At 44.3% G+C, this 14,287-nt stretch overlaps 1 protein-coding gene across 1 annotated transcript; it reads left to right on the plus strand.

Moving 5' to 3' along the window:
- Positions 1 to 4,469: 4,469 nt before the first annotated feature.
- LOC306734503 (arfaptin-1-like) lies at positions 4,470 to 13,005 on the plus strand (the record flags this gene model as incomplete). Its single annotated transcript, XM_079215860.1, has 7 exons — positions 4,470 to 4,553; positions 5,129 to 5,207; positions 5,296 to 5,408; positions 5,485 to 5,706; positions 9,811 to 9,968; positions 10,169 to 10,343; positions 11,033 to 13,005. The coding sequence occupies 7 exons, from the start codon at positions 4,470 to 4,472 to the stop codon at positions 11,186 to 11,188; spliced, it is 987 nt and encodes a 328-aa protein (XP_079071986.1). The 3' UTR covers positions 11,189 to 13,005.
- Between the last annotated feature and the right edge of the window lie 1,282 nt (positions 13,006 to 14,287).

Consider the following 14,287-nt stretch of genomic DNA (forward strand, 5'->3'; position numbering starts at 1 on the left):
ATAATATACTATAACAATATAAAACGGAAGTACTTTGATTTTGATATTTTAATTAAGTATACTTTAAATTAGTTATTTTACTACACGAGTACTTCTTCCACCACGTATTACAGGAGTAACGACGCATAACGTGTTTTTACTTTAATTTACTTCTAATTTAACTTCAACTTTAACTCGGAATGAAACTCTGCTTACTTCCGGTCTGATGTCACCGCCCATCCGGTGGAAAATACTTCCGGGTTCTGAGAACTTTGTAACTTTGTAACTTTGTAACGGAGTCTGCTTCACTCCGCCACATTTAAGATGAGGAGGTGAGGAAGAGGAGAGCCGGCGGGTTGGAGAGGAGGAAGAGGAAGAGGAAGAAGTGTGTTTTTAAACGACGAGAAGGTAAAAACAACTAAACGTTTAAAATGTTTACTGTCATTAAAGGGAATTAAATACCGTTTATTCCGTCTTTAACGCCTTCACTAGCAACACGGCTGTGTTCTCGGTTTAATGGCAGCAGAGGAACCGCTTTCAATGGGACTCCATGTCTCCAGCTGCAGAACAACAACAACCAACGTGACCACTTTATTAGGCACAGCAGCCAACACGTGCACCTTCTGCTCCTTAGAGGCGCTGGTTGAAGTAGTGGAAAGTACTGAGTGTGTACTTATTGTACTTGAACTATACTACATCCCAGAGGGGATATTGTACTTTTTTCCTTTAGTTGCTAAAAACTGTCATGAAGACAAACTGGTTGATGGGAAAGAGGAAACACGTCAATAGAGGCTGCATGGGCCAAAAAACAATATTTAATATTTACACATTTAATATGTAGAGTTAATTCTCTTTGTTCTGAGCGGAAGTTAAATGAATCTTCCTGTTTCATAAGCAGAAGTACAGAGATGAGCACATTTTAATGTTTAAAGTTACGGCTGAACCGTTTAGTTTGAAACAGACTTTTACCTTTTTATTCATTTATCAAACGTGTAAGAACAGTTTGTCGTCTGCAGGAGATCAAAGTTCACCTCCTGTGATCAGTTACCGTCAGCAGACTGACCTTTGCACCGCCTGGAAAGAATTTCATTTATTACGACTGACGGGAAAGAAGTGGATAGTCAATATAATTATTATCACTCCTTCATCTCTGAGACGTCTCACTCCTTCATCCCTGAGACGTCTCACTCCTTCATCCCTGAGACGTCTCACTCCTTCATCCCTGAGACGTCTCACTCCTTCATCTCTGAGACGTCTCACTCTTTCTCCTTCATCTCTGAGACGTCTCACTCCTTCATCCCTGAGACGTCTCACTCCTTCATCCCTGAGACGTCTCACTCCTTCATCTCTGAGACATGTATGTATATATGTATGTTTATACACACACACACATACTCTGCCGATATCGGAAAGGAAAAATGATCTTGAATCTTCTCCACTGTTTTTCACGTGTTGCTGCCAGACGTCAATAAACCCATAAAATCAACCGTCGGGCAGTAAAACATAAAATCACCATGAGACAGAAGACCAACAAAATAAGAACACGAATAAAAAGCTTCTTTCCTCACAGTTTGTGTATATCATGTTTTTTTCCTTCTTTCGTTTCTTTCTACATAAAATCCGACGGGACTTTTATTTTGGCGGTCCACGCGGCATTAACAAGCTGTTTGTTCTCTGGATGGAGAAAGTGCTAATAGTTCAATAAAGTTTAATAATCCTCCTGTAATCTTAGTGTCAGGTCTGTGTGCTTCTGCTTTTCCACCACTAGGCGTCACTGTGGGACCTCTGATGTTCCCTTCTCTTCAGCAACAGAATATACATAAACACATGTATAAAAGGTTACATTAGTAATATAATGAACACAGATTTAACCTCTTTCTCGTGAGAATGAATATTGTTGTGGATGAAAGCTGGAAAAACTAAAATCTCACTATCTACATTAAAAAAGTATATAAAGTGATAAATAAATAATAAAACAGGTCTTTCTGTCTGCAGCAGGAAGTAGAAGAGAAGTGGGAGGAGTCACATGATGATGGAGGCGGAGCCGAGAGGAGGCGGAGCCGAGGAGCCGAGTCCTCCGAGGGTGAGACGCCGTGAAAAACCTCAAACTGTTAAAATAAATCAAAACAGTTTTTACTCGTTTTTATCCAAAGAAGGTGGAGAATTTAGTATTAATTTAAAATCAAAGACAATGAATACACTTTTATAAATAAATATGACGATAATAGATCATAAATTAATACTGTAAAATTTAGATAAGAAAAGTCTCATCAACATAAATACCACATTCTATATATATATATATATATATATATATATTGTGGTGACCCACATACGGACTGTGAGAGACATTCACCTAAGGGCTACTGTGCCTTTAAGAGCTGGTGGGGTTTCCGGGGTCTGGGTTGGTTTTGTTGGGTTTGGTTTCCGGGAAGCGTGGGGGTTTTGCGCTGCCGCTATAGTACTGCACAAGTATTGTACATTTTATGTGGAGCTTGAGTAAACTATCTCGACTGCAACTACGCCTACTGTCTCGCTGTTTCCCAACTCTACTATATATATATATATATATATATATATTATATATTTATATTTATATATATATATATATTATATATTTATATTTATATATATATATATATATATATATATATATATATATATATATATTATATATTTATATATATATTATATATTTATATATATATTTATATATTATATATATTTATATATTATATATATTTATATATATATATATATATTTATATTTATATATATATATATATATATATTTATATTTATATATATATATATATATAATATATATAATATTATTTATGTATAATATTATATTATTATTTGATATACATAGAATACAGTTAATATACATTTATTCTATTCTCGTGTCAGGACCCCTCAGATTTATTCGGCGACCCTTTGGAGGGGCCTGACCCCCATGTTGGGAACCAAACCTCCCTCTTTCAGGTGGTTTAAAATGCAGCTCCTGCAACTGGAACATGAATCACATGAAGTGGATTTAGATTATAATACTCATAAATGAATGTATACTCAGGCTGTTGGTCGTAACAAAGCAAACTCATAATTCATTTATCGGTTGTTGCGCTGATACAAAACGACGGGAGTCGGATGCGTTTCTTCTTTTGTTCGTCTCGTTACGCAACCAGATAAAAGAAAAGGGAACAGCTTCCACAATGTTATCAGCCGGCGTAACAAACGGCGTGTCGGCGGTTAATGGAGACGGAGCGTCCGGCAGGTGACTCACCTGCGTGCAGAGCAGCAATCAAGAGGCCATCAGTTTTATTCTGTTTGGATTGTGTTTCTTAAACAAAGAGGCGTCATGGAGGTAGTTCCTCTACCGGCCACTAGGGGAGGAAAGGGAAACCCCACGACTGCTCTCTGCCAACATTACGTTTATATATTTATATTTGTGCTAATATATAAATATACCTGGATTCACGTCCTGAAACTGACCCTGAGGATTCAGCTCTGGACGACTGGTGTGTTTGAGTGAAGGTCGTCTGAGCCGGGTTGACTTTGAAGCCTCCAGTTCAGCATTTTGGCCGTCGCCATCTTGGTTTTAGGCTGTTGTTGTCCTGGTTCTAAGCATCGCCATCTTGGTTCTAGTCCGTCGCCGTCTTGGTTTTAGGCTGTCGTCTTGGTTCTACACCGTCACCATCTTGGTTCTAAGCCGTTGTCGTCTTGGTTTTAGGCTGTCGCCATCTTGGGTCTAGGCTGTCGCCATCTTGGTTTTAGGCTGTCGTCTTGGTTCTAAACCGTCGCCATCTTTGTTTTAGGCTGTTGTTGTCTTGGTTCTAAACCGTCTCCATCTTAGTTTTAGGCCGTCGCCATCCTGGTTCTAAGCCGTCGCCATCCTGGTCTTTGGCCGTCACCATCTTGGTTTTGATTAATATAAAATAAATAGTTTCTAAAGCGTACTGTCCCTTTAAGCGCTCATGGAAGAAACCAGCAACCTACCTGTCACACAGCAGCGTCTCTAACCTTTAGTGTGTGTGTGTGTGAGACTTGCTTCGCGTCACTACATGCCTTGCTGTCTCTTCAATGCGACACAACAACTTTGAGCCAAATTCCTCCGGCCCGGTGAGCCCCATCAAGTGTGTGTGTGTGTGTGTGTGTGTGTGTGTGTGTGTGTGTGTGTGTGTGTGTGTGTGTGTGTGTGTGTGTGTGTGTGTTTGTGTGTGATTGTGTGTGTTTTCTAAAAAAAACTGCATAACATTCGCCTGAACATCACTTCCTGGAAAAGAAGAAGAAAACCTGGAGGACGACTTCTAGTGATGACATTTGTTTTTGCGATCTCTGTTAATGCAGTTGACAACAGTGTGTGTGTGTGTGTGTGTGTGTGTGTGTACACAGTGTGTGTGTGTTGTCACCTCTCATCTGCGTCAGGTGACCATTTCCTGGCTCTCGAGTGATCCAGTGACCTTTGCCCTCTGCCTGCTGCCAATCGCGGCATGGCGCCTTCATCTCCGTGGCAACCTGACAACCTTTTGATCCGGCTTCCTGATTGGCCACCCGATAAGCTCCGGGTTCCCACGGTGATCCTTTCCGATGTGCTTTGATTCCCTGACCTCTGACCTCTCCGCCGTCGGTTCACCGCCGACGTTCCCGTTCTCGGAACTGAGGCTGCTTTCAAACGCAGTCGGGAACATGCAGCTCTTTCCCTCGGAGGAAGAGCGGGATTTGAACCCACGACCTCGCCGTCAAAAACGACCTCTCCAGCCTTTAATTAAGCTCGACCCAAAACGCACCGACTACCTCGGCATGGACGTGGAGCGCAGAGCAAAATATTACACATCAAGTTAAACGTGTTCATCTGCTCTCGTAAACAATATATTGTACTTCAGAGTCCATTAAACATTTAAAATATTAATATTATTTATAAGATAATTAAACAAAACAAAGAACTTTGTCAGAAAACAAGCGTTTAAAAAGTTGTTTTGTAGAATTCAGCATCATTATTTTGTTATTTCTCCATCTTTGTTTTCCTTTTATTGCATTTAAATTAAAGCAAAAATCAGAACCATGAACTCACTTAAAAAGAAAAAGAAAAAGGATCCGACACCTTTTTTTAAAATTATTTTTAATTGTGTTTATTATTTTTCCCCAACAGGAAGCAAACACTAACCACCCCGACGACGGCAGCGTCACTTCCTGTCCGGAGGCTGCGGTGGAAAAGGGGCGGAGCCAAGGCAAAACTTTGATCTCGTCTAATTATCGTCGGCGCTAAATAAACGTCGTGCTAACCCTCCATTGACCTTTGTGACCCCCCCCCCCCAGACCTCCCAGTGACGTCACAGAATCCGGGGTCCGTGGTGGTCCGCGGCAGCGCCAAGAACCCGGCCGGCGAGAAGCTGGAGCAAGTCCGCAGGTGGAGCATCACCACCTACAAGGTGAGCGGGAGCCGATCCATCGGCGTAGTCGATACCCGGCGGTTCGATGCTTAACCGCACCGCTCTCCGCCCGCAGTGCACCCGGCAGACTCTGTCGGAGAAGCTGGGCCGCGGGTCCCGGACGGTGGACCTGGACCTGGAGCCCCGCCTGGAGCTGCTCAAAGACGACCGGCAGCGCTACGACGGCGTCACCAAGCTAGCTCAGACGCTGGCCAATCAGCTCGCTCAGTTCTCCGTTACCCAGAAGGCCCTGGGGGACGCCTTCACCGAGCTCAGCCTCAAGACGCCGACGCTGCACGTGAGTCCACTGCTGCTCGCTAAGACTGCTGCCGTGCGGCTGACCCCGTCCCCAATCGGTGATCGTCCAATCGGAGCGGTTAAAGCGTTTGGACACGGTCACCTTTTAATTTAGCCTTTCCAAAAACCAAAGAAACAAGAGATCTGAGGAAGTTAACGCTCCAGAAACCTAAGATAAAGTTACTTGAAATAAAGTTTCAGCTATACCTTGGTTTCTGTCTCTTCCCGTTAGCTGGTTTCTGTCTCTTCCCGTTAGCTGGTTTCCGTCTCTTCAGCTGGTTTCTGTCTCTTCCCGTTAGCTGGTTTCTGTCTCTTCCCGTTAGCTGGTTTCCGTCTCTTCAGCTGGTTTCTGTCTCTTCCCGTTAGCTGGTTTCCGTCTCTTCCTGTTATCTGGTTTCCGTCTCTTCAGCTGGTTTCCGTCTCTTCCTGTTAGCTGGTTTCCGTCTCTTCAGCCGGTTTCCGTCTCTTCCCGTTAGCTGGTTTCCGTCTCTTCAGCTGGTTTCCGTCTCTTCAGCTGGTTTCCGTCTCTTCCCGTTAGCTGGTTTCCGTCTCTTCAGCCGGTTTCCGTCTCTTCCCGTTAGCTGGTTTCCGTCTCTTCAGCTGGTTTCCGTCTCTTCAGCTGGTTTCCGTCTCTTCCCGTTAGCTGGTTTCCGTCTCTTCAGCTGGTTTGTCTTGTCCCGTTAGCTGGTTTCTGTCTCTTCCCGTTAGCTGTTTCCGTGTCTTCAGCTGGTTTCCGTCTCTTCAGCTGGTTTCTGTCTCGTCCCGTTAGCTGGTTTCTGTCTCTTCCAGTTAGCTGGTTTCTGTCTCTTCAGCTGGTTTCTGTCTCTTCCCGTTAACTGGTTTCCGTCTCTTCCCGTTAGCTGGTTTTCGTCTCTTCAGCTGGTTTCCGTCTCTTCAGCTGGTTTCCGTCTCTTCCCGTTAGCTGGTTTCCGTCTCTTCAGCTGGTTTGTCTCTTCCCGTTAGCTGGTTTCCGTCTCTTCAGCTGGTTTCCGTCTCTTCCCGTTAGCTGGTTTCCGTCTCTTCAGCTGGTTTGTCTCTTCCCGTTAGCTGGTTTCTGTCTCTTCCCGTTAGCTGGTTTCTGTCTCTTCCCGTTAGCTGGTTTCTGTCTCTTCCCGTTAGCTGGTTTCTGTCTCTTCCCGTTAGCTGGTTTCTGTCTCTTCCCGTTAGCTGGTTTCTGTCTCTTCCCGTTAGCTGGTTTCCGTCTCTTCCCGTTAGCTGGTTTCCGTCTCTTCAGCTGGTTTCTGTCTCGTCCCGTTAGCTGGTTTCTGTCTCTTCCCGTTAACTGGTTTCTGTCTCTTCCCGTTAGCTGGTTTCTGTCTCTTCCAGTTAGCTGGTTTCTGTCTCTTCAGCTGGTTTCTGTCTCTTCCCGTTAGCTGGTTTCCGTCTCTTCCCGTTAGCTGGTTTCCGTCTCTTCAGCTGGTTTCCGTCTCTTCCCGTTAGCTGGTTTCCGTCTCTTCCCGTTAGCTGGTTTCCGTCTCTTCCCGTTAGCTGGTTTCCGTCTCTTCAGCTGGTTTCCGGCTCTTCAGCTGGTTTCCGTCTCTTCCCGTTAGCTGGTTTCCGTCTCTTCAGCTGGTTTGTCTCGTCCCGTTAGCTGGTTTGTCTCGTCCCGTTAGCTGGTTTCTGTCTCTTCCCGTTAGCTGGTTTCCATCTCTTCAGCTGGTTTCTGTCTCTTCCCGTTAGCTGGTTTCTGTCTCTTCCCGTTAGCTGGTTTCTGTCTCTTCCCGTTAGCTGGTTTCCGTCTCTTGAGCTGGTTTCTGTCTCGTCCCGTTAGCTGGTTTCTGTCTCTTCCCGTTAGCTGGTTTCTGTCTCTTCCAGTTAGCTGGTTTCTGTCTCTTCCAGTTAGCTGGTTTCTGTCTCTTCAGCTGGTTTCCGTCTCTTCCTGTTAGCTGGTTTCCGTCTCTTCCCATTAGCTGGTTTCCGTCTCTTCCCATTAGCTGGTTTCCGTCTCTTCCCATTAGCTGGTTTCCGTCTCTTCAGCTGGTTTCCGTCTCTTCCCGTTAGCTGGTTTCCGTCTCTTCAGCTGGTTTCCGTCTCTTCAGCTGGTTTCCGTCTCTTCCCGTTAGCTGGTTTCCGTCTCTTCAGCTGGTTTGTCTCGTCCCGTTAGCTGGTTTCTGTCTCTTCCCGTTAGCTGGTTTCCGTCTCTTCAGCTGGTTTCTGTCTCGTCCCGTTAGCTGGTTTCTGTCTCTTCCCGTTAGCTGGTTTCTGTCTCTTCCAGTTAGCTGGTTTCTGTCTCTTCAGCTGGTTTCTGTCTCTTCAGCTGGTTTCTGTCTCTTCCCGTTAGCTGGTTTCTGTCTCTTCCCGTTAGCTGGTTTCCGTCTCTTCCCGTTAGCTGGTTTCCGTCTCTTCCCGTTAGCTGGTTTCCGTCTCTTCCCGTTAGCTGGTTTCCGTCTCTTAACTGGTTTCTGTCTCTTCCCGTCAGCTGGTTTCCGTCTCTTCAGCTGGTTTCCGTCTCTTCAGCTGGTTTCCATCTCTTCCCGTTCGCTGGTTTCTGTCTCTTCAGCTGGTTTCCGTCCCTTCAGCTGGTTTCCGTCCCTTCAGCTGGTTTCCGTCCCTTCAGCTGGTTTCCGTCTCTTCAGCTGGTTTCCGTCCCTTCAGCTGGTTTCCGTTTCTTCAGCTGGTTTCCATCCCTTCAGCTGGTTTCCGTCTCTTCAGCTGGTTTCCGTCCCTTCAGCTGGTTTCCGTCTCTTCCCGTTAGCTGGTTTCCGTCTCTTCCCGTTAGCTGGTTTCCGTCTCTTCAGCTGGTTTCCGTCCCTTCAGCTGGTTTCCGTCTCTTCAGCTGGTTTCCGTCTCTTCAGCTGGTTTCCGTCTCTTCCCGTTAGCTGGTTTCCGTCTCTTCAGCTGGTTTCCGTCTCTTCCCGTTAGCTGGTTTCCGTCTCTTCAGCTGGTTTCCGTCTCTTCAGCTGGTTTCCGTCTCTTCAGCTGGTTTCCGTCCCTTCAGCTGGTTTCCGTCCCTTCAGCTGGTTTCCGTCTCTTCAGCTGGTTTCCGTCCCTTCAGCTGGTTTCCGTCTCTTCAGCTGGTTTCCGTCCCTTCAGCTGGTTTCCGTCTCTTCAGCTGGTTTCCGTCCCTTCAGCTGGTTTCCGTCCCTTCAGCTGGTTTCCGTCCCTTCAGCTGGTTTCCGTCCCTTCAGCCGGTTTCTGTCTCGTCCCGTTAGCTGGTTTCTGTCTCTTCCCGTTAGCTGGTTTCTGTCTCTTCCCGTTAGCTGGTTTCTGTCTCTTCCAGTTAGCTGGTTTCTGTCTCTTCAGCTGGTTTCTGTCTCTTCAGCTGGTTTCTGTCTCGTCCCGTTAGCTGGTTTCTGTCTCGTCCCGTTAGCTGGTTTCTGTCTCTTCCCGTTAGCTGGTTTCTGTCTCTTCCAGTTAGCTGGTTTCTGTCTCTTCAGCTGGTTTCTGTCTCTTCAGCTGGTTTCTGTCTCTTCCCGTTAGCTGGTTTCTGTCTCTTCCCGTTAGCTGGTTTCCGTCTCTTCCCGTTAGCTGGTTTCCGTCTCTTAACTGGTTTCTGTCTCTTCCCGTCAGCTGGTTTCCGTCTCTTCAGCTGGTTTCCATCTCTTCCCGTTCGCTGGTTTCTGTCTCTTCAGCTGGTTTCCGTCCCTTCAGCTGGTTTCCGTCCCTTCAGCTGGTTTCCGTCCCTTCAGCTGGTTTCCGTCTCTTCAGCTGGTTTCCGTCCCTTCAGCTGGTTTCCGTTTCTTCAGCTGGTTTCCATCCCTTCAGCTGGTTTCCGTCTCTTCAGCTGGTTTCCGTCCCTTCAGCTGGTTTCCGTCTCTTCCCGTTAGCTGGTTTCCGTCTCTTCAGCTGGTTTCCGTCCCTTCAGCTGGTTTCCGTCTCTTCAGCTGGTTTCCGTCTCTTCAGCTGGTTTCCGTCTCTTCCCGTTAGCTGGTTTCCGTCTCTTCAGCTGGTTTCCGTCTCTTCCCGTTAGCTGGTTTCCGTCTCTTCAGCTGGTTTCCGTCTCTTCAGCTGGTTTCCGTCTCTTCAGCTGGTTTCCGTCCCTTCAGCTGGTTTCCGTCTCTTCAGCTGGTTTCCGTCTCTTCAGCTGGTTTCCGTCCCTTCAGCTGGTTTCCGTCCCTTCAGCTGGTTTCCGTCCCTTCAGCTGGTTTCCGTCTCTTCCCGTCAGGTGGAGTTCGGCGTGAACGCAGACGCTCAGAAGTTCCTGTCCAAAAGCGGCGAGACTCTGGCGGCGTCCATCAACGTCTTCACGTCCGACATGAACACGCTGGTCAACAAGACCATCGAGGACACCATGATGAACGCCAAGCGCTACGAGGCTGCCAGGTGGGTGGAACACACACTTCCTGTTCCCGGTCAGCTGATTGGTCGGCAAGGCATTCTGGGAAATGTAGGAAATGGTCTTGAATGTTAGATTCAGCTATTACCTGCAGATCTCTGGTTCCCAACCACTGGTTGGTGGACCAGTACAGAGACACTAAAGCAGGTTGAGGTGGGTGATGGCGTAACCTTCTCCTGACCTCCAGGGTCGAGTACGACGCGTACCGGGTGGACCTGGAGGAGCTGAACCTGGGACCACGGGACGCCGTCACCCTGCCCAAACTGGAGCGGGCCCAGAAGGACTTCCAGATCCAGAGGGGGTGGTACCAGAGGACCAGAGACGACCTGTCCGTCAAAGTCAAGCTGCTGCAGGAGAACAAGGTGGGAGGAACCGAGGGAGGGAGGGAGGGAGGAAGGAAGGGAACAAAATTGGGATTTTGTTTATATCGTGAAACGTACAAATCTGTGATGTAATAAGCTTTTTGTTACTAATTCTTTCCTAAATAAATATATTTAAATCATTATTTATATATTAATTAATTAATTAATCTATATATTTATATATATATATTAATTCATTTATATATAAATAAATATATTTAAATCATTATTTATATATTAATGAATTTATATATATATATAGATTAATTCATTTATATATTAATACATATAGATTAATTCATTTATATATTAATATATATATATATATTTGTATGTTTGTGTATTTATTTAGCAGACACTCTAATTTAAAGTTCAACCATTACTTTTATTAATGATTAATTTGATGATTATTTTCTCGACTAGTGTATGAAATGTTACAAAAATTTTAAAAAATAAAAAAGGCCTTTGCGACTTCTTCTAAATCTTAAAATATGCTAGTTTTGTCTGACAATCCAAAAACTTAAAATATTCAGTTTGCTGTCAGTTATGATTTTTTTTTTTTTAAACGTGCAAATTATAATTTTATTTGAGTAGCAGACAGTGTTTGTTTGTTGTTGTTTAAAAATGGCTGAACCAATCAAACGACAGGATGGTTGCATCTCATGCTCCCTCTCCGCCGCCCCCTGCAGGTCAAAGTGCTGCACAACCAGCTGCGGCTGCTCCACGCCGCCGTCGCCGCTCACAGCTTATCGTGCCAAAGCTTCCTGGAGGAAAACATCCGGCGGGCGGCCGAGCACTTCGACAACCCCGGCGGGGACGCCCCCTCCTGGCTGGAGGAGAGTTGACACGTCACAGGGTGGTTTGGGGTCGGCGGACTCCGAAAGGCTCCACAGGAAGTGACTATTTGGGATCGGTAGGAAGTTTATTTATAGCAGAGGGAAGATTTTAAACCTCTGGAAAGCTGCGTTCAGGGGTTTAGAGGGACGGTAGTTATTTTGGATGCTGAATGGGCTGAGAAGAGCTTCAACACGTTCCAGGTCTTTAGGACAATTCTGATCTGTCTCTTCTACTTTCCATGCATTCACAGACGTAGTGAAGTACTGTACCGCAGGCGAAAACAAGCGCTCCTCCTGGATGTCTCTCCTCTGCCTCCGTGTGTCGGAGAGTAAATCCTTAATCCCCCGTGAGGCTCTAAGCCTTTCTTTGAACTTTGAGCAATCCTCAGCTCCTGCAGTCAGAGTCTCAGCGGCTGAAAGAGCCGTCGTCTCTTCCGGGTCCCGAACGACAACTAACCACCGGGACTCCTCAGTTACTTAAAGTTGATGCCAGAAGCTAATTTGCTGAAAGGGTTCATTCAACCCGTCGGTTCTCTAGTTGACGTGTTGGTTCTAGACCAGAGAACCTCATTTGTGAGGCAAAGAAAGCACAATGTTGTGTTTTTGTCACAAAGCCAACAAAAAGCAGACTTTTAAACATTTTGTTGAAAGATGAACCCAAATTTCAATTTGATGAAACGTTGAAAGATTTGGACGTTTGATTGACGTCCATCTTTCATGCCACAGATCCAGTCCCAGGTCATTTCCAGGTCATTTCCAGGTCATTTCCTGGTCATTTCCTGGTCATTTCCTGGTTCAGATTGCGAGAAACCCAACGGCCTCTTGGGACCGACGCAAATAATGTAGCAGTACGCCGACGATGTTGCCGTGTTGGTTGGCGATGAACGGTTGCTTTGTGGTTGCATCTTCCAGGCAGTGCAACACTTTTAGTGAAGGTGTGGATGGTTGACTGACGGACTTCACTCACCACACATTGAGTTGGTTGCCGGTCACTTCCTCCTCCAGAGAGACCGGTACTTCGCGACAGGACGAAATAATGTCGCAATACGCCGACGATGTTGCTGCGTTCGTTGCCGATTTTTAAAAGTTGCATTTTTTTCAGGCAACATTTCAACAGAAGCCAAAGTTTCAGCGTTTACTTGTCTCTGTCCGATCTGACGACATGATGTCACTCGTCTACGCCCCTTTTCTAGTTTAACCTTCGCCACACCGTCCTCAAAACTAAAATGGCGTCCACCCCCTCAGCGGTTCTCTCTTCTTAATGTACTCCAGTTACTGTAATGTCACTTTTTAATTATTTAATCTGTCAGCTTCCCATTAAGAGACCAAATAAGTTTTGTGTTCATTTTCTACTCAATTATCTCGTTTATTTCATTCATTTTATTTTTTGCCCAAAACGTTGCAGTCCTTCTTGTTCTTTCACTCAGTGGACAAAATAACAGAAACACCTTCAATTTGTGACGGATTTTAAGTCTCTGTTATTTTGTCCACCTTTCACTCTCACTCCTTCACTCCCTCACTCCTTCACACTCTCACTTTTTGCACTCTCTCACTCCCTCACTCTCTCACTCCCTCTGAAGCGTGATCTGTCTCCATGTCCCCTGAGGCTGAACAAAGTGTATAAATGTGTTTTTGACTGTTGGTGCTTTTTGTGTAATAATGTTTCAATAATTCCTGTGAACGTCGCTGCTGACCCTGAATCAGTTGCTATCTTCTAACGGACCAAAAATAAAGTTAAAGGGGAATTTTTTCTTTTCTTTTAAGTATAAATGACCAAAAATGTTCTTAAATAGTTTTAATCTTCTTGGAAACTGCAAATAAATATATTGAAAGCAGAACTGTGTTTGTTTTCTTCTCCAAGGAGATTAATGTACTGTAATAACTGGATTAAAGCAGATTTCTATGTTTTTACTTTCTGTCAGTAATATGAAAATACTTTGATGTTACAGTGACGCGTTTGAGCGAAAGGATCAAAAAGTTAAGGCTCTATTTCTTTTGTCTTTAATTTCCTATAAATGTCTTTGTCGTTAAAATAATTACAAAAATGCAGAATATCATTTTGCTAATAGAGAATATAGTTTAACATAAACAAGTACAAAACAATTATTAATTAATAGAAGAATGGAGAAAAATTAATCTTTTATTTCAGCAAGATTTTCAATGCAGTACTTTTACCTGTAAGGTAGTATTTTTAGTAATATTAGTACGATACTTTGAAATTGTCTCTTAAAAAGATTTGGCTCCTTTAAAAAAAAAAGTATATCTTTAAATAAAATTGTTTTTCTGATTTAAAAACAACATATTTGGTATAATTTAGTATTTTTAAATATAGATATAAATACACTCTCAACACAGTTTTATTAGTTCTTTTTAAACAAATTTTCACAATAAGAGTCTGCTGTGTTTGTTGCTGCATTGCTCTAAAGAGACACAATTATTCACCAGGCAACAAACACCTGTGTGTGTGTGTGTGTGTGTGTGTGTGTGTGTGTGTGTGTGTGTGTGTGTGTGTGTGTGTGTGTGTGTGAGAGAGAGAAACAAAGGAAAGGGAGGGTCACATCAAAGCCTTCATCTTTGAGCAGAAGCTTCAGAGGTCAGCGTTCATGAATCATAAAACTTGAATACAATATGTATTACTCACCTTTAGTACCTTTACGTTTGCTGCTGCCAATACTTTGTACTTGTAACAGAGTATTTGATCAGTGTAGTATTGTACTGAGTACACCAGGATACTTTCTTCACCTTTGAAGCGCCTACATTAAAACTTTGTTGGTCACCATGAAGTACTTTTACAAGTTGTTTACTAGTACTATAATATTGTAATACTTATGTACTTTTATATCCGTGAGGCTTTGAATGCAGGACTCTTACTTGTAGTGGGAGAACTTCTACACTGTAGCAGTAGTACTTCTACACTGTAGCAGTAGTACTTCTACAGTGTAGCAGTAGTACTTCTACAGCGTTACAGTAGTACTTCTACAGTGTAGCAGTAGTACTTCTATAGCGTTACAGTAGTACTTCTACAGTGTAGCAGTAGTACTTCTATAGCGTTACAGTAGTACTTCTACAGAGTTACAGTAGTACTTTTACAGCAGTAAAGGATCTGAA

Source organism: Taurulus bubalis (genome assembly GCF_910589615.1).
Source record: "Taurulus bubalis genome assembly, chromosome: 3".
Taxonomy (NCBI): domain Eukaryota; kingdom Metazoa; phylum Chordata; class Actinopteri; order Perciformes; family Cottidae; genus Taurulus; species Taurulus bubalis.